Genomic DNA, 22,619 nt, shown 5'->3' with positions numbered 1-22,619 from the left:
AACTCTCTTCAATTCTATGAGGGCTTTGAGTAGTGAGGAAGCTACAGAAGAAAAGTTTGAAGCTAGCATAGGTTGATTCATGAGTTTACGGAAAGTAGCTGTCTCTACAACATCAAAGTGCAGGGGCTGATGTAGAAGATACAGCAAGTAATCTAGGACATCTAGCTAAGATAATTAATGAAGGTGGCTATATCAAACAACAGATTTTTAATATAGCCTCATACTGGAAGATGATGTCATCTAGGACTTGCATAGCTAGAAAGAAGTCAATGCTTGGCTTTAAGTCTTCAAATGACAGGCTGACTCTCTTATTAGGGGTTAATGCAGCTGGTGATTTGAAGTTGAAGCCAATGCTTATTTACCATTCTGAAAATCCTAGGGATCTTAGGAATTATGCTATATCTACTCTGCCTGTGTTCTATAAATGAAACAACAAAGCCTGGATGACAGCACATCTGTTTTCAAATGGTTTACTGAATATTCTAAGCCCACTGTTCAGATCTTTCACTCAGAAAAAAAGATTCCTTTCAAAATATTACTGCTCACTGACAATGCACCTGATTACCCAAGAGCTCTGATGGAGATGTACAACAAGATTAATGTTTTCATGGCTGCATCCATTCTGGGTCAAGGAGTAATTTTGACTTTCAAGTCTTCTTATTTAAGAAATACATTTTGGGAATTCCCTGGTGGTCAGTGGTTAGGACTCCATGCTCTCATTGCCAAGGGCCTGGGTTCAGTCCCTTTTGGGGGAACTAAAATCCCACAAGCCATGCAGCACAGCAAAAAAAAAAAAGGAAAGGAAAGAAAGAAACACATTTTGTAAGGCTATAGATGCCATCGGTAGTGATTCCTCTGATGGATCTTGGCGAAGTAAATTTAAGGACATTCGTGATTCATGGGAAGAGGTCAAAATATAAACATTAACAGGAATTTGGAAGAAGCTGATTCTAACCCTCGTGGACGACTTTTTGAGAGGTTCAAGACCTCAGTGGAAGAAGTAACTGCGGATGTGGTGGAAATAGCAAGAAAACTAGCACTAGAAGTGGAGCCTGAAGATGTGATTGAATCGCTGCAATCTCATGATAAAACTTAATGGAGGAGTTGTTTCATACAGATGAGCAAGAAAAGTGGTTTCTTGAGATAGAATCTACTCCTAGTAAAGATGCTATGAAGATTGTTGACATGAAAACAAAGGATTAAGAATATTTCATAAACTTAGTTGATAAAGCAGTGGCAGGGTTTAGAGGATTGACTACAATTTTGAAAGAAGGGAGGGTGGGAGGGAGATGCAAAAGGGAGGGGATATGGGAACATATGTATATGTATAACTGATTAAATTTGTTATAAAGCAAAAAATAAAAAAATACTACTTGAATTAAATTTAATCAAATATAATTCAATTATGTTTGAATTAAAAATATTAAATATCCAATGGACAAGAAACGTCAACCCCCTCCCCAAAATATACTTAAATAGGTTTTAAATATCCTCTACACTGTCTGTGATGTATAGTATTGGTTTTTAAAATATATACATATACAGATACATACACACAAATATTTGAAAATGATTAAAGAAAATACCTCAGAATTCATTTCCTTATTAGTCATTTCTATCTCCTTTTGTTTGGCAAGGTGACTGGTCAGGATTCCATCTTGTAAAATTCTGGCATTCTGCTCTCGAGAAAGCTGCCTCTGAGCGTCGTTTCGCTCTTCTACAACCTGGAGACACATTTCATGGGGTTTTTGGTCTCATACCATTAAAAAAAAATGTCAAAAGCTTAAGAGCAGAATTAAAAAAAAAAACTGTTAAAAGGAAGTAGCCTTTTAAAATAAACACAAGGATATTTATCCCACATGAATAACTTAAGATTTTAATTTAAATGACTGCTAAACTTATCACAGAGCAAAAATACAGGGAGATATAGTATTGTGAAAGAAAATTTTTTACAAAGCATTTACCTAGTTCCATCGCAGTCTCAAGGCAATTTACCCTGTATTCTAACATAGAAAAGCCAAAATTAACACATGGATTGGAATTAAGAATATTACTTTCGAATGGACCAAAAATGCCAATCATTATGTTAATCATTAAGCTCAATTTACCTTCCATTCCTCCATTCAGAAAACATACACAGAGCATGTATTAGAAGCTAAGAATGGCAAGAAATTAATAATTTAAGCTATAAATGTCATAGTTCATATTTAGGATGAGATAACACTTTTTATTTGTTTTAAACCTAAATAATATATATTAAATCAAAGAGATATTACAAATAATACTGAGGAAATACTGTTGGAAATTTGAAATTTTCACCAAAGATTAACTTACCTGATTCAGATTATTTCTCACAGTCCTCAGTTCCATGTCTAGTGCTCTGAGACTGAGTTCAAGTTGTTGTTTCATTTCAACTTCTTTACTGTATTGCTCTTCTTTTCTTCTTAACTGCTCCCTAATTTTTTCATATAACCTGTCAGCATTTCTTCTCTTCTTTTTTTCTTGTTTTAGGGTGAATCTGCAGTTAAATATGCTTACCTTAAAATGTGTTTTGTTGGAAAATAAAAAGTTCATTTTATGATCTGGCTCTTCACCCGCTGATTTAGTATCCTAATGAAATTTCTGTTCTCCAGTTTTTTTTTTCCTTTCTAGGTCTCATATTTTTAATTCCTCACTTCAATCTCTTCATAAAGATATATATACTTGAAAGGTAGCAATGAAAAAACATTCTGCCACTTAAGTAAGTTTTAGTCAAGAGTAACTCTGGTGAATAGTGTAGGAAAGAAATTTTGAAATTATTCAGTGAGGTTAGGCCGAAAATTACCCTGTTTTCCACACTGTCATAATTACTCCTCCTTTAGGACAGATAATTTAGTTACTAGTTAAGAAGAGAAGCTGTTGTTTAGAAACAAGTTTATAAGTTCACTAGAAATAAAATTTCAACTTCATATAATACTACAGGTACCCCTAAATGACTTACAGTGCCAGATAAAATCTGCAGATGCCTTTTACAGAACATATATCTTCAGACACTGTAATCCAAGACTAGGCTAGGGAGTCTAATATCTGTTGCCCCACACTTTTTATGTTTCTTCTTTTGTAACATTTTCAACTTGTTGATTATTATCTATTTAATAAATAATTTTAAAGCCCGTAAGGCAGGATCCATATTAATTAATTAAATAGAGAGTATTTTGTGCTTTCAGCACAAACCTGTGAACTAATTTATCTCTGTATGAAAGAGATATTGAATAAACTACTCAGTAATCACCTTCCATTTTTACCTTTTATTTCATCCATGCATATGTTAAGAATAAAACTACATAAATGTTTTTAAAAATTTTGTCTTGAGAAAAATGGCAATTTCATACTTCTGTGGGTGGGAGTGTAAAGAAATATAAACTTTCTGGAGAACAATTTAGAAACATGGATCAAAGACCTTTTTAAAAAGTTCTCATACTTTAACCAAATAACACAATATTAAAGAATTTATTCAAAATAAATAATCAGAAATGTAGAAATGAATTTATAGAAGAGACATTCCTTGTAGCATTAAATATAATACAGAAAAATGAAAAATAACTGAAATTCAATTTGCTAAACAAATAATGACCATAATTCAAAAAGACACAAGCACCCCAATGTTCATTGAAGCACTATTTACAATAGCCAGGTCATGGAAGCAATGTAAATGCCCATCAACAGACGAATGGCTAAAGAAGATGTGGCACATATATACAATGGAATATTACTCAGCCATAAAAAGGAACGAAATTGGGCCACTTGTTGAGACGTGGTTGGATCTAGGGACTGTCATACAGAGTGACGTAAGTCAGAAAGAGAAAAACAAATAGGTATATTAACACATATATGTGGAATCTACAAAAATGGTACAGGTAAACTCATTTGCAAGGCAGAAATAGAGACACAGATGTAGAGAACAAACGTATAGACACCAAGGGGGGAAAGCAGGGGGGTGGGATGAACTTGGAGCTTGGGATTGACATGTATACACTAATATGTATAAAATGGATAACTAATAAGAACCTGCTGTATAAAAAAATAAAATTAAAAAAGATATTACAAAAAAAATGAGGCTTCGTATGGAGGACTTCTGTATGGTCATGAAAATGATGATTTGTAAATATATACATTAAATTATTAGTAGAAGTATCCACTTTTAAGAACTTGCTGTATTATTTCCAAGAATTTCATACTCCACAATACTAATGAAGTTTTCTCCCCTGTAAAATCCAAGCAGGCAAGTTAGCAATTATAAAACTTCCCGTAGTATTAAAGTAAATACACATCTGTAGTATTACAGTAAATAAAAACAGTTCAAATATTTCTTGAAAACCAAGATGTTCAATACCTCAAGCTGCAGAGCTATTGTTCCCACTCCACTTTTTGATGCTCTAACTGTGATTCCATTTCTTTTGTTTCTGATAGCTCCTTTGGTAGCCCAGTAACCTTACTCTCCATTTTTTTATTTTTTCCTGTAAGTAGTTCACAGTAATATTTCTTAAGTTCTATTAATCTTTCATATGAAAGAACTGCATCCTGAATTTTCAATAAGCTAACAGAATCTGCATTAGGAAGAAAACAAAGATAGAAATGAAATATATGAGTAATTTTTATGTATAAAGCACTGTGCATTTTCACCTTCACTCATCCATACATTGAACAAATACATTTTTTGTTTTTTGGCCATGCCGCACAGCATGCGGGACCTTAATTCCCTGACCATGAATTCAAGTGGCTAAATATACAATGCCCCAAAGAGGTGGAGGAAAGAAACAGAAAAAAAATATTTGAAGAAAAGAATGGCCAACAACTTTCTAAACTTAATGAAAACTACAATCCCACAGATCCAGGAGGATCTGGCAAGGAGAGAAGAAGTGGCAGTAAACTATTTTGTAATATTCTTATCCTATATATGATGTGGTACAATATTACTTGAAGGTGGACTGTGATAACCCTAAGTAAAATACCGTAAACCCTAAAGCAACCACTAAAATAGTGAAACAAAAGAGTTACAGTTAATAAACCAAAACAACAAAAAAATAAAGCTACATCATAAAAATTACTTGATTAATCTAAAAGATGGCAGAAAAAGAAAAGGGGAACAAAGAACAGATGGGATAAACAGAAATCAAACAGCATAATGACAGATTCATACCTATTGTATCAATAATCACATTAAGTGAAAATGGTCTGAAAACCTCAATTAAAAAGCAGATTGTCAGGGACTTCACTGGTGGAGCAGTGGTCAGGAATCCACCTGTCAATGCAGGAGACACAGGTTTGAGCCCTGGTGCTCCCACACGTCATGGAGCAACTAAACCCATGTGCCACAACGACTGAGCCCACATGCCACAATTACTGAAGCCCATGGGCCTACAGCCTGTGCTCCACAGCAAGAGAAGCCACCACAATGAGAAGGATGTGCACCACAATGAAGAGTAGCCTCCACTCGCCGTAACAAGAGAAAGCCTGTGCGCAGCAATGAGGACCCAACACAGCCAAAATTAAACAAATAAATAAATAAATAAATTTTAAAGAAAAAGCAGATTGTCAGACTGGATCAAAAAGCAAGACCCAACTGTATGCCACCTATAAGAAATGCACTTTAAACATACAGACATAAATTTGTAATAAGGTTAGAAATAAGATATACCACACTAACACGTGGCAAAACAAAGCTAAGCTAGACTGGCTATATTAATACCAAACAAAGTAGACTTCAGAGCAAAAAACATTATCAGCAATAAACAAGGTCATTTCATAATGATAAGAGTGTCAATTAATAAGAAGCATAACAACCCTAAACGTTTATGCGCCTAGTAATTTCAAAATATATAAAGCAAAACTTGAGAGAACTGCAAAGAAAAATAGACAAATCCACAATTACAATCTGAGATTTCAATACCCCTCAATGAATAAGTGATAGAAAGAGCAGGCAGAAAATCATCAAGAATACTGTAGACTTGAACACCACCATTCTTTTCAAGTAGCCATGGAACACTTACCAAAAGAAGTCTATATTCTGGGTTATAAAATAAAGGAGTAAGTCAAAAGGATTTAAGTCATACAAAGTATGTTCTCTGACCACAAAGCAATCAAACTGGAAATGAAGAACAAAAATATTTCTGGAAAATACTCCAATATTCGAAAACTAAATAACACACATCTAAATAATCCTTGGATTAAAGAGGTAATGAAAAGAGGAATTACAAAGTATTTTGAACTGAATAAAAATGAAAACATAAAATATTACAATTTGTGGAATGCTGCTTACTTGCATGAAAATTTATAGCACTGAATGTCTATATTAGAAAAGAAGGTCTCAAATCAATGACCTTGGGTTCCAATATAAAAATCCAGAAAAAGAGTAAATTAGGGGACTTCCCTTATGGTTCGGTGGTTAAGGATCTGCCTTCCAATCCAGGGGACACGGGTTTGATCCCTGGTCGGGGGACTAAAACCCCACATGCCATGGGGCAACTAAGCCCGCCCACTGCAATGACTGAACACGCAAGCCACAACTAGAGAGCCAGCATGCCGCAACTACAGAGCCCACACACGCTGGAGCCCACACCCAATTTGGAGTGTCACAAATACTGAGCCCACACGCCACAACTAGAGAAAGAAGCCCATGCGTGCAACAAAAGATCCCACGTGCTGCTACAAAGACCTAACGCAGCTAAAAATAAAATAAATAAATAAATATTTTTTAAAAAAGAGCAAAGTAAACCAAAAGCAAGCAGAAGAAAGGAAATAAAAAACATCAAAGAAAAAATCAATGAGAAAAAACAAAACAAACAATACAAAAAAGACATGGAAAATCAATAAGGGACTCCCTGGTGGCACAATGGTTAAGAATCCACCTCCCAATGCAAGGGACACGGGTTGATCCCTGGTCCAGGAAGATGCCACATACCACAGAGCAACTAAGCCTGTGTGCCAAAACTACTGAGCCTGCATTCTACCATCCGCAAGCCACAACTACTGAGCCCGCATGCCACAACTGCTGAAGCCCATGTACCTGGAACCCATGCTCCACCACAAGAGAAGCCACAGCAATGAGAAGCCTGCACACTGAATGAAGAGTAGCCCCCGCTTGCCGCAACTAGAGAAAGCCTGAGCACAGCAATGAATACCCAACAGAGCCAAAAATAAATAACTAAATAAATAATTTTTTAAAAAACCAGTGAAACCAAATATGTTCAGAAGATGAATAAAAGTGATAAACCTCTAGCCAGGCTGATAATGAAAAAAAAAGAGAGAGAAGGCACAAATTACCAATTTCACAGAAATGAGTAATGAGAAATTACTACAGATTCTATAGATATTAAAAGACTGACAGAGTAATATTATGAACATTATGTAAATAAATTTGACAACTCAGATGAAGTAGGTAAATTCCTTGAAAGAGGGAAAATACCAAAGCTCAATCAAGAAAGAACAAATAGGGCTTCCCTGGTGGCACAGGGGTTGAGAGTCCACCTGCCGATGCAGGGGACACGGGTTCGTGCCCGGGTCCAGGAAGATCCCACATGCCATGGAACGGCTGGGCCCATGAGTCATGGTTGCCAAGCCTGCGTGTTGGAGCCTGTGCTCCTCAACGGGAGAGGCCACAGCAGTGAGAGGCCCGTGTACCACAAAAAAAAATAAAAGAAAAAAGAAAGAACAAATAAACTAAATAGCCCTATATCTAAAAAAGAAACTAAAGTCCTACTTAAAGACCTTCCCACAAAGAAAATTCCAGGCCCAAATGGCTACACTGGTGAATTCTACAAAATATTACAACAGTATACACAAAAATATACATATAAATATACATATTTATACCATGGTCCTACCTATACACTCCATGCCATGATGTTCTATTAGCAACATGAAATTCTTATGATTAGAGTAAAGCATCTGGCAATCCTTAAAAGCTGTTTCAGATGACTGAGTTAAGTCATCAAGGTCATCCATAGAATTAATTTGCTCTTTGACCTACAAATAAAAAATACTATTTCACAATGTCCCCAAAATACTTATAAAATATACTAAGTGTACAGAGGTGATAAATATCTCTTTATTAAAGAAAAACACAGATACTTCTTAAAAGAACAGATTTTTATCAAAGGGATAATTTTATCAACAGTGATTCTAAATAATTTTTTCAAAGTAAATGTTTCTACAACAAAGGAAGATTTTCTATTTTTCCACTATACCTTTCACAAAGTAATTTTTTACTACAGGATAAAATTTTTTATAATTAGTTTTTTACTCTACCTTGTTCTTTTCATTAGATGTTTCCTTTGTAGCCCTGAAAAAACAAACGATTCTTTTCAGGCAAATATTAAATACTTAAAGTACAAAGAATACCTAAACCTATTGTTTTTTACATAAAATCTTTGCATTGGTAATTAATTTTCTATAAAAGAGATTAAAAAATAAATAGAAAGAGTAACATTCAAGGACAAAGAAAATACTCCATAATAATATTAACAAAGCATTAAATTAGATTAAGCTGACAATCAAAGGAAAAACATAATGTTACTTGCATTATTTGAAAGGAAGAAATATACAAGGGTTTTTACTTTTTTACTTTTAAACACCCACATGTTGGGGTCATGTCAGCATCAGGGCTGAAAAATAGGTACCTCATAGTATCCCTCCACCACCAGCAACAATTTGGCATCTATCCACAGACAAAAGTGGCTTTGTGGCAGTTGCAGGATCCAGGACCATAAACCAACGGACCTGGGAAGAGTCCTGCCCACCCAAGTGGTAACAGACATACAGACCACAGCCCAGCTGTGGACCCTGCATGGTCCATGAACTTGTTCCAGCCACTCTTAGCAACGTCCAGGGAACCCCTGGAAAACACTGTCTGAGACAATCACCCACAGACGAGAGAGCCTTTGTGGAAATACGGGTTTCCAGCAGAGAAGTGCCAGCATACCACTGGAACAAAAAAATGCAAGTTGGGATACATTGGAGAGGGCAGTTATTAAAGACTGGAAGAGGTGACTGCTACTTCAAATTCAAAGACAGCAATGCAAAACTTCAGGTAACATAAAAAAAATCAAGAAAACATGACACTACCAAAAGATCACAATAATTTTCCACTAGCAAATCCCAAAGACATGGAGATCTGCAATCTACCTGATAGAGAATTCAAAATAGTAGTTTTAAGGAAACTCAGTGAGCGACAAGAAAACACAGAAAGACAACCCAATAAAATCAGGAAAGTAATACACAAACAAGATGAGGAGTTTAACAAAGAGATAGAAATAATAAAAAATAACCAAATGGAAGTTATGGAGCTGAAGAATACAATGAATGAAAGGAAAAATGCAATAAAGAGCACTGACAGCAGAATGGATCAAACAGAAGAAAGAATCTGTGAGTTAAGAGACAGGAGCTTTGAAATTATCCAATCAGAGGAGAATAAAGAAAAAAAGAATGAAAAAGTGGGAAGAAAGCCTACATGAATCACCATATACCATCAAAGGAAATAATTCATAAATCATTGCAGTTCCAGAAAGAGAAGATAGGGAGAAGGTGGCAGAAGCTTATTTAAAGAAAAAATGGTTGAGAACTTCCTAAACCTGGCGAGAGATTTGGATATCCAAGTTCCTAAAGCTCATAGGTCACCAAACAAACTCAAGTTAAAGAAATACTCGCCAGGAGACATTATAACAAAACTGTCAAAAATCAAAGACAAAGAGAGAGTCTTAAAAGCAGCAAAAGTAAAGAGGCTTGTAAATTATAAGGGAACCCCCATAAGTCTAGCAATGGATTTCAAGAGAGTAGGACGACATATTCAAAGTGCTAAAAGAAAAAAACTGCCAACCAAGAATACTCCATCCAGAAAAGTTGTCTTTCAGAAATGAAGGAGAGATAAAGGCTTTCCCAAACAAAGCAAAGCTGAGGGAGGTCATCACCACTAGACCTGCCTCACAAGAAATGCTGAAAGGAGTCTTCAAGCTGAAATCAAAGGATGCTAATTAGTAACATAAAATATATTTAAATATACAACACTCTGATAAAGGTAAGTATACAGTCAAATCCAGAACACTCTAATACTGTAATACGGTGGTGTGTTAACCAATTAACTCTAGTATTAAGGCTAAAGAACAAGAGTATTAGAAATAACTATAACCCTAGAAAAATATAAAATTTGTTAATCATGAACATTAGCTCAAATGAGAACTTGTTTTATAGGAAAATAACAATTATCTATTGTTAAATACTGACATAGGCTTACCTATCAGAATCTTCATTCTCCATGGTAGGAAACTGTTGGTTATTAGTTTTTCTGCTCTTTCTCTGTTGAATTAATCCACTATCATCAGCATCATATATGTTTTCTGATACTTCCATTTCACTACTTTTGTGCTTCTTCTTTGCTTCTTCAACCTTTAATGAAAGTTTGACACCACATATAATTGTTATTACCTTATTCATTATAAAGACCTTTTCATTGTCATTAATTACTTGACTCAGAGTTTGCCCCGGCTTTAAGCAATAAAAATAGTTTTGTGCTTACTTTAATTTTTTTAATTACAAGTCATTGAAATTTTTGTAAAGTCTGCTTCTTTCTGTTTGAGGAAAAGAAATAAAATTTTAAAAATTTCAAAAAGGGCTTTCTTAATGTGGTGCAGCTATTCACATCCACTCTTCCCTGTCTGATGGCAGAGACAGAGAAATAAGAGACAAAGACACAAAATTTGTCCTCTTTGGTCTTTACCACCTGGATTTTGCATTAAACAGCCAAATATAGAGGATGGGACACCTTGGTGCTTCAGTAACAAAAAGGAAACATCCTTCTTTCTGCACTGAAGCTATTCTTCCCCCACTGCCTTTTACAATTCTTTTTTCATTTGGATCCTGGGAATATCAAAAAAGTGACGGTGTTCACTAAAATATATGAACCAAAGTTTACCAAAAAACAGGAGTAGAGTGAAATTGATGAATTGTTAGTTAGTGTGGAATTCTGGAAAATGAGTAATGCCTCCCAATTTCACATTCAATAACCATGAAATTTTACAGCTAAAGGGTACAGAAGCAATTATCTACTTTAGCCCCACTATTTACCAATAATGGGAATAAAAACAAGAAAGGTTCAATGATTTGTCCAAAGCCCCTAAAGTGGCATTTCCTATCATTTCATGGCACCAAAAGAGATGATACAATTCTGTAACACTGAATCTGATAAATTACCAAATGAATTCATCAGATTAATCAGATAAGTTAAAAGTGTGACTTTGGCAAAGTAATTTAATGCCTCAGTTGGGGGTAGGGCTCATCTCTTTTTCTTTTAAAGGAGAATATCTACAGATTTTTGTCTACTTTAAAACTCAGTCAATGCACCTCTTACACAAAAGAGCAAACAAACAAATTAAAAAATCTATTACTGGAAGGAAAAAAAAACCCTCATTGCACATCAAAACTCAGTTTTCTCCTTTGGAGATAAATACTGAATTTGTTTGGCTGAGGGTTTATACTACCTAAATGATAAAATCATACATGTCAAAACTTACCACATTTTATTAAACAACACAATGTAAAGGTCTGACTCAACAGAAACATCTGAGAGTGGTGATTAAAGAATATGTGGGAGTACATGTATTTGTTATTAAAAATATCTTGAAGTGGCCATGTTGGAATTCTAAGTGCCAAGCGATTGAGTAAAGCAGAGAAGATCGCATACACTAAAGCACAATAAAGAGATTAGTTTACCAGGAATACGTGTTTATGTCCCATCTTTCAGTCACTGCTTCCTTCCCATACCATAGAGTGTAATTTATATTTAAAACCCAATAGATTAAAAAAAAAAACCCCAAACCCTAGCTTATTATATTTCTTAAGCAATTTCCTTTGTGGAAATTCTGGCTCAGAAGGTCACATGGTATGTAGCTAAATTAGTTTCCCAGTTCATATAAAAGACTGACAGAGAGAGACTTAGGTTGATTAAGGAACAAAAACCATGAAAATAGTTTCCTATTATTTAGATGGCAGAAGTAATCTATTTCTACACAATTACCTATTTAGCTGACCCCATTTTATTACTAAGTGGAAAATCAGAATGGATCAGATCATTGATAAAGAGAAAGAACAAAGTAGCAGCAAATGAACCTCTATCTCTTTTTGAAGTTGAATTTTCTCTTTTTCCAAAGCCAGGAACTCTACTTGTAACATGCCTATCTCATTCTTAAGCCTTTGCATATCTTGCTGTAATTCTTCATTTAGATACACTTTGGATCTTCTGTTACTATTCAGTGGAGAAGAACTCCCATTTTCTAATTCAGGTTGCATGCTTTTATAGTTATTAGCACTGCAATTATCTGCAAGCAATGGCTTCTGGAACCAGTCTTGTATTGGTATGGTTTTCTTATAAGTATTTGTAACAGCAGAAATATCACGACTTTTTATTTGAATCATGTGTTTCATTTCATTGGAGCGGGCAAGCCATAAATCAAAAAGTCTTTTGGGATTACAAGACTGAGGTATACATCCGAGTCTAATTTCCAATTAGTGGTATTTTGGTTCATATTTTGTAACATTTGCATATCAAACTCTTGGTCTTCTTGCATTTCAAATGTAACTACTGAGTCCCTTACTTTTTTATTTTCTGTATCATTATAAAAACTCTCCTCATTTTTGTTAAAAACATGTTCAGTGTCTGGTTTATCACTTTCATAGTCTAATTTATTTTCATTTAAATAAAGCTGTGAAGATGACGGACAAGAATGTCCCCAAGGCCCAGAGGTTAAATAAGATGGAAAAACATTTTCAAGCCTGGGTTCTTTTTGTTCAGGAAATGCTTGGAATGCTAGAGAGACAAATACTCCAAATGCAACTTTTGCCTGACAGTCAGGTATACTATTTGTCAAATTAGAAGGTATTTCCTTTATGTTTGCTCCTTCTTTAGGGTTATCATGTAGTGGCTCTTCCTCAGGACAAACAGTAATTTTGTATTTTTCAAAAGTTCCACCAATCTTCCACTTTAACTTATTTGTGATGCGTTTGAAGTTATTTTTCCACCCTAATTTGCCTCGTTTGATCCACATTTCCTCATGCTTTTGTACACAAGGAAGTCCTGAACATACAGATATGTCCTCTCTATCACATTCCTTATTCATTTCTGGTTCTTGAGGCATTTTTTGCAGATGCAAAAGCGGAAGATCAATTGGCTTGATTTGATTTTCAGATGTCTTTTCTGTCAGGGTACATGTCTGTAAAATAACTTTATCCTTAAGTAATCAAGGACAGACAAAGAAAAATTAGAAAATAATTAAACTTTAACCATTAAACTTCTTAATCTATGTTTAGCTACTCACAAATCACTGGATTACAACTAAGAAGTGAAAAATAACTTGCCTTAGCCTGAAACAGGAGAAAAACATGAACTCACAAACCCAAGTTTGTCACTGTTTGTTTGAACTAAATAATTCATATATGTTAAATCTACCAAAAATGAATTAGGAGATGATTTTTAATGTTACAAAGCCTTCCTTACTTAAAAATATTTCACCTCACCGTACCTTAAAAAGTCCCTATGTGCACATAAGGATTTTTTTTTCAGGACCAGTAACTGGAGAATAGACAAACCTTAAATTACTAGGAGCCAAAATCAATTAATACCAATCAGAAAGAGGAACAAATTCCTAAATTTTAATGCAAATTATATACTATGATAGTATTATACATTGATGTAATACCTGCTTTCATTCAGTTATATTATATTCTAATATCCACTAATGAAAGTGGATAAAACATTGTTTAATATTATTTATTGGTTTCCTACCCTGAAATGAAATAAATTAGAAAGTTATTGTTTGTACCCTAACAACAAAGGTCCAATTCTGGAAGGTCTGCTTCCTTAATAGGCAATTGGGTTGATTGTATGACCCCTTCTCTCCCTGAGTGTAGATCTTTAGGTCGATTACATAGAGGTCACAAGACAGAATAAATCTTTAATCTTGGCATTAGTGACTGGCAATTTGAAACTGCAAATTTTGAAGAGCTGGGAATGATTTCTCCTTCCATGAATCTAACTCACGGACCATCACTGATATACTGTTCATAATTTCAACTGCTTAATCATACGATTCAGTATTTGATTATCACCTTCTTTATCATATAAGGAAGAAGCAAACAATATTCTGGAAATTTTTTTGCCTCAATTCCAAGGACAAAGTTTAACTATAAATTATAATAGATTCTAACAATATTTTAAGCTTTGTAATTAAAGCACTATAAAAACTAACTATTAAATTATTATCTATCAATTCTACGAGGTTAATTTTGAAAGGTAATTTCACTTGAACTCTGTTGTTAAAACATAGAAAACAATATTGAGCCAGAAATTTACATTTACATTTTTACATACCTGTGAGTGGTTATTTTCACTTCCATCAAGCGTTTCTTGTGCTTCCTCCGATGTTATTTCTAAGTCTAGTTCTGCTGACAAATCTATATGTTTAGTTAAAATTAACTACTTAGAACAGTTAGATAAAAGACATAATCTTTATAAAAATAGATTTAAAAAATTTTATCAAATGACAATTTAAATTAAGCTTAATCTTTAGCTGAATATTTACTTCTTTAAGAAATACTTCTAATTACCTAAAACTCCAACAAACCATCTGGGAAATACCAGATGTCACCAGGTTAGAGGCACACAAACATCTCAAAGATTCATTTACAAATTCATCCACCAAACATCAATGAACAGAACAATCAGAAACCAAACAAAGGGCTTCCCTGGTGGCGCAGTGGTTGAGAGTCCGCCTGCCGATGAAGGGGACACGGGTTCGTGCCCCGGTCCAGGAAGATCCCACATGCCGCGGAGCAGCTGGGCCTGTGAGCCATGGCCGCTAGGCCTGTGCGTCTGGAGCCTGTGCTCCGCAGTGGGAGAGGCCACAACAGTGAGAGGCCTGCTTACCGCAAAACAAACAAACAAACAAACAAAATTTAAAAATACAGGACAAACATAGAAAGTCACAATATACTCTGTTCTCTACTTCATAATAGTACCTATTTAACAACACACCAAGCTTCAACTGCAACGTTATTCATGGTTTCCAAAATTACTGTTACTTTTCATGCTTTTGTCAGTTCCTTAATCTGAAATGTTTTCCTCTACTCTTCTGACAAAGTTCTTTTCATCTTTTAAGACTCAGCCTGCTTTGTGAAGTCCTGCTTGATTACAGCTCTCTTTCCCCAAATAGGTGTCTCTTTCCTAGTAGCTACATTACTACTTTATAGATTTTTCTAGTGTATCTTCATCCCCTGAACTGTAAATTATTTCTTCACATCTATCCTCTTTGCTTCTAGACTGTAGAGGACAATCTCTTGAAATCATCTTTGTATAAACAGTCTTTATTTTACTCAATAATTATTTATTGAGTTCCTGCTCAGTACTAAACATGGACGTTAAAGAAGAATGTAGATAAAAGGTGTCAGGGATGGCTTTTCTAGAGATAATGCCTGAGCTGAGACTTACACAGTGAGGTCAGTCAGATTCAAGGGAATAGAGGGCAGGAAAGGGAGAGAGCATGGAAAGCTGTAGCAAGACAGGCAGAGAAGCATACATAAAACAGGGTGAATATTTGTCTAAAATACAGGGATAGATGAGAGAGCATCACCAGCAGTTCAGAATTCCAGAGCAAAGGACAGACAGAAAGGGCTAGAGAGGGAGAGTCAGGTAGAAGTTAGATTATGAAAGCCTCGTGTCATTCTAAGATGGCTGGACATTAATATGCTTTAAAGAGTGGTTCACGATCACTGGTGCATTTGACATAGATCACTCTAAATGCTGCAGGAGGGATGAATTTGAAGGCCATACAAATAAATAGAGGGAGAAGAATTTGATGGCATTATAATGCAAAAAAAAAAAAAAAAGATGATGCAGGCTTACACTGAGGGACTGTTTCCAGAAATATTTAGGATATAAAATTACCAGGACCCAGCATAGAATAAATCGTTATTAAATAAATAAATGCATGAATCCTGGGCCCCTCAAGAACTAGACTCTGCTTATTACTTTATAAAAGGCATCAACTGAGAAGAGAAATGATCTGCATGAACTGTTTTAAGTTGCTTGTATTTAGTTTCCAGTTTTCCTGTTTCACATCTTCCTGTGTTGAGGGGGCTCGTGTAGGTGTTTCGTTTGAATTTGTGTTTCTTGGACCTACCAAGCTCATGGAGAAATGAGAGCAAACAAGTCACTTGTATAGATAAAAAAAACTTTGAGTTTATAGCTTGTAGTCACTACTCTAGGAGATAACTGAGAATCTTTTGTAAATGTAACATTAATTCCACAGGTAAGGAAAGACAAGAAGATAAAACTATAGGACTGGAAAAAGAAAACAGTGTATGATTTATTACTATAGCCCTGATCATATGACTGATTAAGGGCCCTAAATTAATTGGTATTTATATAGAACATATATTAGATGTGGTTAATCAAGAGACTGGGCATCCTAGTAGAATTAGAATTGATTTTCCTTACACTATCTTTAAATGATCAGCACTCCTTAAAACCAATATCCCTTGTGAACTATTAATTCATTAAAAATAATAAGTTGATATACTATGTGGACACAGCTAAGAAGGAGGGACTATGTAGCAATCCCCAATGACTCCCATTACTGCTGGGAAAGCCAATTCTAAAATATATAAACTCATACAAAATACAAGAAATAGTTTAGTATTTGGTTTTGGAGGTGCTTTTTTCGTTACATTGAATATAGTTTTAACTAATATAGTTTTAACTAATATAGTTTTAACTAATGAATTCAGAGCTAAACAAAAATAAAGCTAAGAAACTACATTTTGAGAAGGGAATCTTGAGATGTCTACCTAGGTTTCCCAACTAGTCCCAAAGTTCTAAATATAATCTTGCTACCCACTCTCAGGTGTATGCTAAATACTAGCCTAACGAACCTATTCTCTCTCCTAATTCCCTTTGTTATTTATTATGTTGCTTTGGTCAGAGGAAGAATGCAAACGTCTTGCTAAAAGACGTTTGGCTGCAGGTTGAATAAAAGGAGTAAACACAAAGCAGATTTTGCCACAAAATGATTTTGGAAACATCAGGATTATGGTGAAGCCATGCCGAGGTGGCCTACGGTTGAGCGCTCTGTGCTTATTTATTACATTGTTTGCTTTCTCTGTTTTCTGGCAGTTGTGACTCACACAGGTCACGAGTGTGTAATCCCCTAACAGAAACAACACTCTGATATTAATCTTTTCTTTATCTGTTAAGGTCATCTGTCCAAATTCTGTGGATGCTGACTGATTTTTGGTCATTGATGGTGACACAAATGGATATTTATCATCAACTTTCAAATGCCCAGCTCTTTGACAAGTCTCATTATTGAGTGACAAACTAGCAGAATCCCACTCTGAAAAATCCGAAAACAAAGTTTCCGTTTATTAGAATGTGAATACTAATACAAATTTGACTAACCTGAACAAATTCTTTCTTCAGAGAAGCAGTCCCATGTCCTCCTCTCCCCCCAAACACACTATTCCTTCATGGCTTATTGTATCTTACACGTCATTGCCATTCATATAGATACGTTAAGTATTGCCTCTCATTTTTTCTAATTTTTAATTTTCTAGTGTTACTTACTTTGATTCACTCATCAATCTCTATTACATATTCTGTATACCTTAAGAGCTTTATTAATAATTACGTTTCTTCAACATATAATTTTTTTCATTAACAAAATTATGTCTAACCATTTATTTTATGTTTAAATATGCATGACAGTATTGTGTGTTCCAGAGACATGGGTTTTAAGAAATCTTTTAATGAATGGTACTACTTTAATACAATGAGATGGTCTTTCTTCAATGTACCAATATCTTCAGAACTCATTTTTTAAGGCTTGGATAAATATCATAAATTTACAAAAGAAATGATAGCCTTGAGTGACTAATTGTTTCCTGGTAAAAATAGGATAAGTCTAGGTCCACACTAGATCCAAAGAGCATACAGTGCCATGACACAGGAAATGAATACATAACAAAATTATTTTCCTTTTTTTTAACGAAAGTAAAATTGTCAGATTTCAATTTCTTAAGACAAATAAGAGCTGTACCAAGATGGTGGAGTAGAAGGATATGCTCTCAGTCCCTCTTGTGAGAACACCAGAATCACTACTAGGTGCTGGACAATCATCGACAGGAAGACACTGGAACTCACCAAAAAAGATACCCAACATCCGAAGACAAAGGAGAAGCCACAATGAGACAGTAGGAGGGGCGCAGTCACAGCAAAATCAAATACCATAACAGGTGGGTGGGTGACTCATAGACTGGAGAACACTTATACCACAGAAGTCCACCCACTGGAGTGAAGGTTCTGAGCCCCACATCAGGCTTCCCAACCTGGGGGTCTGGCAATGGGAAGAGAAATTCCTAGGGAATCAGACTTTGAAGCCTAGTGGGATTTGACTGCAGGACTTTGACAGGACTGGGGGAAAAACCGACTCCACGCTTGGAGGGCACACACAAACTACTGTGCGCAGTGGGACCCAGAAGAAGGAGCAGTGACCCCACGGGAGACTGAACCAGACCTCCCTGCTAGTGTTGGAGGGTCTCCTGCAGAGGCGGGGGTTGGCTGTGGCTCATCGTGGGGACAAGAACACGGGCAGCAGAAGTTCTGGGAAGTAGTCCTTGGCGTGAGCCCTCCCAGAGTCTGCCATCAGCCCTACCAAAGAGCCCAGGTAGGCTCCACTGTTGGGTTGCCTCAGGCTAAACAAACAACAGGGAGGGAACGCAGGCCCACCCATTAGCAGTCAAGTGGATTGAAGTTTTACTGAGCTCTGCCCACCAGAGCAACACCCAGCTCTGCCCACCACCATTCCCTCCCATCAGGAAACCTGCACAAGCCTCACAGATAGCCTCATCCACGAGAGGGCAGACAGGAGAAACAAGAACTACAATCCTGCAGCCTGTGGAACAAAAACCACATTCACAGACAGATAGACAAGATGAAAAGGCAGAGGGCTATGTACCAGATGAAGGAACAAGACAAAACCACAGAAAAACAACTAAATGAAGTGGAGATAGGAAACCTTCCAGAAAAAGAATTCAGAATAATGATAGTGAAGATGATCCAGGACCTCGGAAAAACAATGGAGGCAAAGATCGAGAAGATGCAAGAAATGTTTAACAAAGACCTAGAAGAGTTAAAGAACAAACAAACAGAGATGAACAATACAGTAATTGGAATGAAAACTACACTAGAAGGAATCAATAGCAGAATAACTGAGGCAGAAGAACACATAAGTGACCTGGAAGACAGGTTGGCGGAATTCACTGAGCAGAAGAGAATAAAGAAAAAAGAATGAAAAGAAATGAAGACAGCCTAAGAGACATCTGAGACAACATTAAACGCAACAACATTCGCATTATAGGGGTCCCAAAAGGAGAAGAGAGAAAGAAAGGACCAGAGAAAATATTTGTAGAGATTATAGTCGAAAACTTCCCTAACATGGGAAAGGAAATAGCCACTCAAGTCCAGGACGTGCAGCGAGTCCCATACAGGATAAACCCAAAGAGAAACATGCCGAGACACACAGTAATCAAATTGGCAAAAATTAAACACAAAGAAACATTACTGAAAGCAGCAAGGGAAAAATGACAAATAACATACAAGGGAACTCCCATAAGGTTAACAGCTGATTTCTCAGCAGAAACTCTACAAGCCAGAAGGGAGTGGCATGATGCACTTAAAGTGAGAAAAGGGAAGAACCTACAACCAAGATTACTCTACCTGGCAAGGATCTCATTCAGACTCCACGGAGAAATCAAAAGCTTTACAGACAAGCAAAAGCTAAGAGAATTCAGCACCACCAAACCAGCTCTACAACAAATGCTAAAGGAACTTCTCAAAGTGGGAAACACAAGGGAAGAAAAGGACCTACAAAAACAAACCCAAAAGAATTAAGAAAATGGTCATAGGAACATACATATTGATAATTACCTTAAACGTGAATGGATTAAATGCTCCAACCAAAAGACACAGGCTTGCTGAATGGATACGAACACAAGACCCATATATATGCTGTCTACAAGAGCCCCACTTCAGACCTACAGACACATACTGACTGAAAGTGAGGGGATGGAAAAAGATATTCCATGCAAATGGAAATCAAAAGAAAGCTGGAGTAGCAATACTTATATCAGATAAAATAGTCTTTAAAATAAAGGATGTTACAAAAGACAAGGAAGGACACTATATAATGATCAAGGGATCAATCCAAGAAGAATATATAACAATTATAAATATATATGCACCCAACATAGGACCACCTCAATATATAAGGCAACGGCTAACAGCTGTAAAAGAGGAAATCAACAGTAACACAATAATAGTGGGGGACTTTAACACCTCACTTGCACCAATGGACAGATCATCCAAAATGTAAATAAATAAGGAAACAGAAGCTTGAAATGACGCAATAGGCCAGATAGATTTAATTGATATTCATAGGACATTCCATCCAAAAACAGCAGATTACACTTTCTTCTCAAGTGCGCACAGAACATTCTCCAGGATAAATCACATCTTGGGTCACAAACCAAGCCTCAGTAAATTTAAGAAAATTGAAATCATATCAAGCATCTTTTCTGACCACAACACTATGAGATTAGAAATGAATTACAGTGGAAAAACATAAAATACACAAACACATGGAGGCTAAACAGTAAATTACTAAATAACCAAGAGATCACTGAAGAAATCCAAGAGGAAATCAAAAAAATACCTAGAGACAAATGACAATGAAAACACAACAATCCAAAACCTATGGGATGCAGCAAAAGCAGTCTTAAGAGGGAAGTTTATAGCTATACAAGCCTACCTCAAGAAACAAGAAAAATCTCAAATAAATAATCTAACTTTATACCTAAAGGAACTAGAGAAAGAAGAACAAACAAAACCCAAAGTTAGCAGAAGGAAAGAAAACATAAAGATCAGAGCAGAAATAAATGAAATAGACACAAAGAAAACAATAGCAAAGATCAATAAAACTAAAAGCTGGTTCTTTGAGAAGATAAACAAAATTGATAAACCATTAGCCAGACTCATCAAGAAAAAGAGGGAGAGGACTCAAATCAATAAAATTAGAAATGAAAAAGGAGAAGTTACAACAGACACCGCAGAAAGACAAAGCATCTTAAGAGACTACTACAAGCAACTCTATGCCAATAAAATGGACAACCTGGAAGAAATGGACAAATTCTTAGAAAGGTATAACCTTCCAAGACTGAACCAGGAGAAACAGAAAATATGAACAGACCAATCACAAGTAATGAAATTGAAGCTGTGATTAAAAATCTTCCAACAAACAAAAGTCCAGGAGCGGACGGCTTCACAGGTGAATTTTATCAAACATTTAGAGGAGAGCTAACACCCATCCTTCTCAAACTCTTCCAAAGAATTGCAGAGGAAGGAGCACTCCCAAACTCATTTTACGAGGCGGCCACCATCACCCTGATACCAAAACCAGACAAAGATACGGCAAAAAAAGAAAATTACAGACCAATATCACTGATGAATATAGATGCAAAAATCCTCAACAAAATACTAGCAAACAGAATCCAACAATGCATTAAAAGGATCATACACCATGATCAACTGGGATTTATCCCAGGGATGCAAGGATTCTTCAATATACACAAATCAATCAATGTGATACACCATATTAACAAATTGAAGAATAAAAACCATATGATCATCTCAATAGATGCAGAAAAAGCTTTCAACAAAATTCAACACCAATTTATGATAAAAACTCTCCAGAAAGTGGGCATAGAGGGAACGTACCTCAACATAATAAAGGTCATATATTACAAACCCACAGCAAACATCATTCTCAATGGTGAAAAACTGAAAGCATTTCCTCTAAGATCAGGAACAAGACACGAATGTCCACTCTCACCACTATTATTCAACATAGTTTTGGAAGTCCTAGCCTCAGCAATCAGAGAAGAAAAAGAAATAAAAGGAATATAAATTGCAAAAGAAGAAGTAAAACTGTCACTGTTTGCAGATGACATGATACCATACATAGAGAATCCTAAAGATGCCACCAGAAAACTACTAGAGCTAATCAAAGAATTTGGTAAAGGTGCAGGATACAAAATTAATGCACCGAAATCTCTTGCATTCCTATACACTAATGATGAAAAATATGAAAGAGAAATTAAGGAAACACTCTCATTTACCACTGCAACAAAAAGAATAAAATACCTAGGAATAAACCTACCTAGGGAGACAAAAGATCTGTATGCAGAAAAGTATAAGACACTGATGAAAGAAATTAAAGATGATACCAACAGATGGAGAGATACACCATGTTCTTGGATTGGAAGAATCAATATTGTGAAAATGACTATACTTACCCAAAGCAATCTACAGATTCAATGCAATCCCTATCAAATTACCAATGGCATTTTTTACGGAACTAGAACAAAAAGTCGTAAAATTTGTATGGAGACAAAAAAGACCCCGAATACCCAAAGCAGTCTTGAGGGAAAAAAACGCAGCTGGAGGAATCAGACTCCCTGACGTCAGGCTATATTACAAAGCCACA

At 35.7% G+C, this 22,619-nt stretch overlaps 1 protein-coding gene across 2 annotated transcripts in view; it reads right to left on the bottom strand.

The window, feature by feature from the left end:
* Window positions 1-1,590: 1,590 nt before the first annotated feature.
* Window positions 1,591-22,619, bottom strand: part of LOC308611590 (ankyrin repeat domain-containing protein 26-like) — a 61,274-nt gene continuing 40,245 nt past the window's right edge. The window contains exons 8-14 of one of the 2 annotated variants that reach the window (XM_081260313.1): window positions 14,396-14,478; window positions 10,268-10,419; window positions 8,287-8,320; window positions 7,863-8,004; window positions 4,373-4,586; window positions 2,335-2,518; window positions 1,591-1,724 (exon numbers count right to left, since the gene is read on the bottom strand). In XM_081260313.1, coding sequence (XP_081116439.1) covers window positions 4,387-4,586; window positions 7,863-8,004; window positions 8,287-8,320; window positions 10,268-10,419; window positions 14,396-14,478 — 611 coding nt within the window. In that variant the 3' untranslated portion in view covers window positions 1,591-1,724; window positions 2,335-2,518; window positions 4,373-4,386. Of the gene's footprint in view, window positions 1,725-2,334; window positions 2,519-4,372; window positions 4,587-7,862; window positions 8,005-8,286; window positions 8,321-10,267; window positions 10,420-12,138; window positions 12,453-14,395; window positions 14,479-22,619 lie in introns of those variants that run through there. The other variant, XM_081260314.1, reaches the window with a different exon arrangement.

The sequence above is a fragment of the Mesoplodon bidens genome (assembly GCF_964165515.1).
Source record: "Mesoplodon bidens genome assembly, contig: HAP1_SCAFFOLD_129, whole genome shotgun sequence".
Lineage (NCBI taxonomy): Eukaryota > Metazoa > Chordata > Mammalia > Artiodactyla > Ziphiidae > Mesoplodon > Mesoplodon bidens.
Note: the sequence above shows the minus strand (reverse complement) of the source record. Positions and strands in the feature narration are given on the sequence as shown.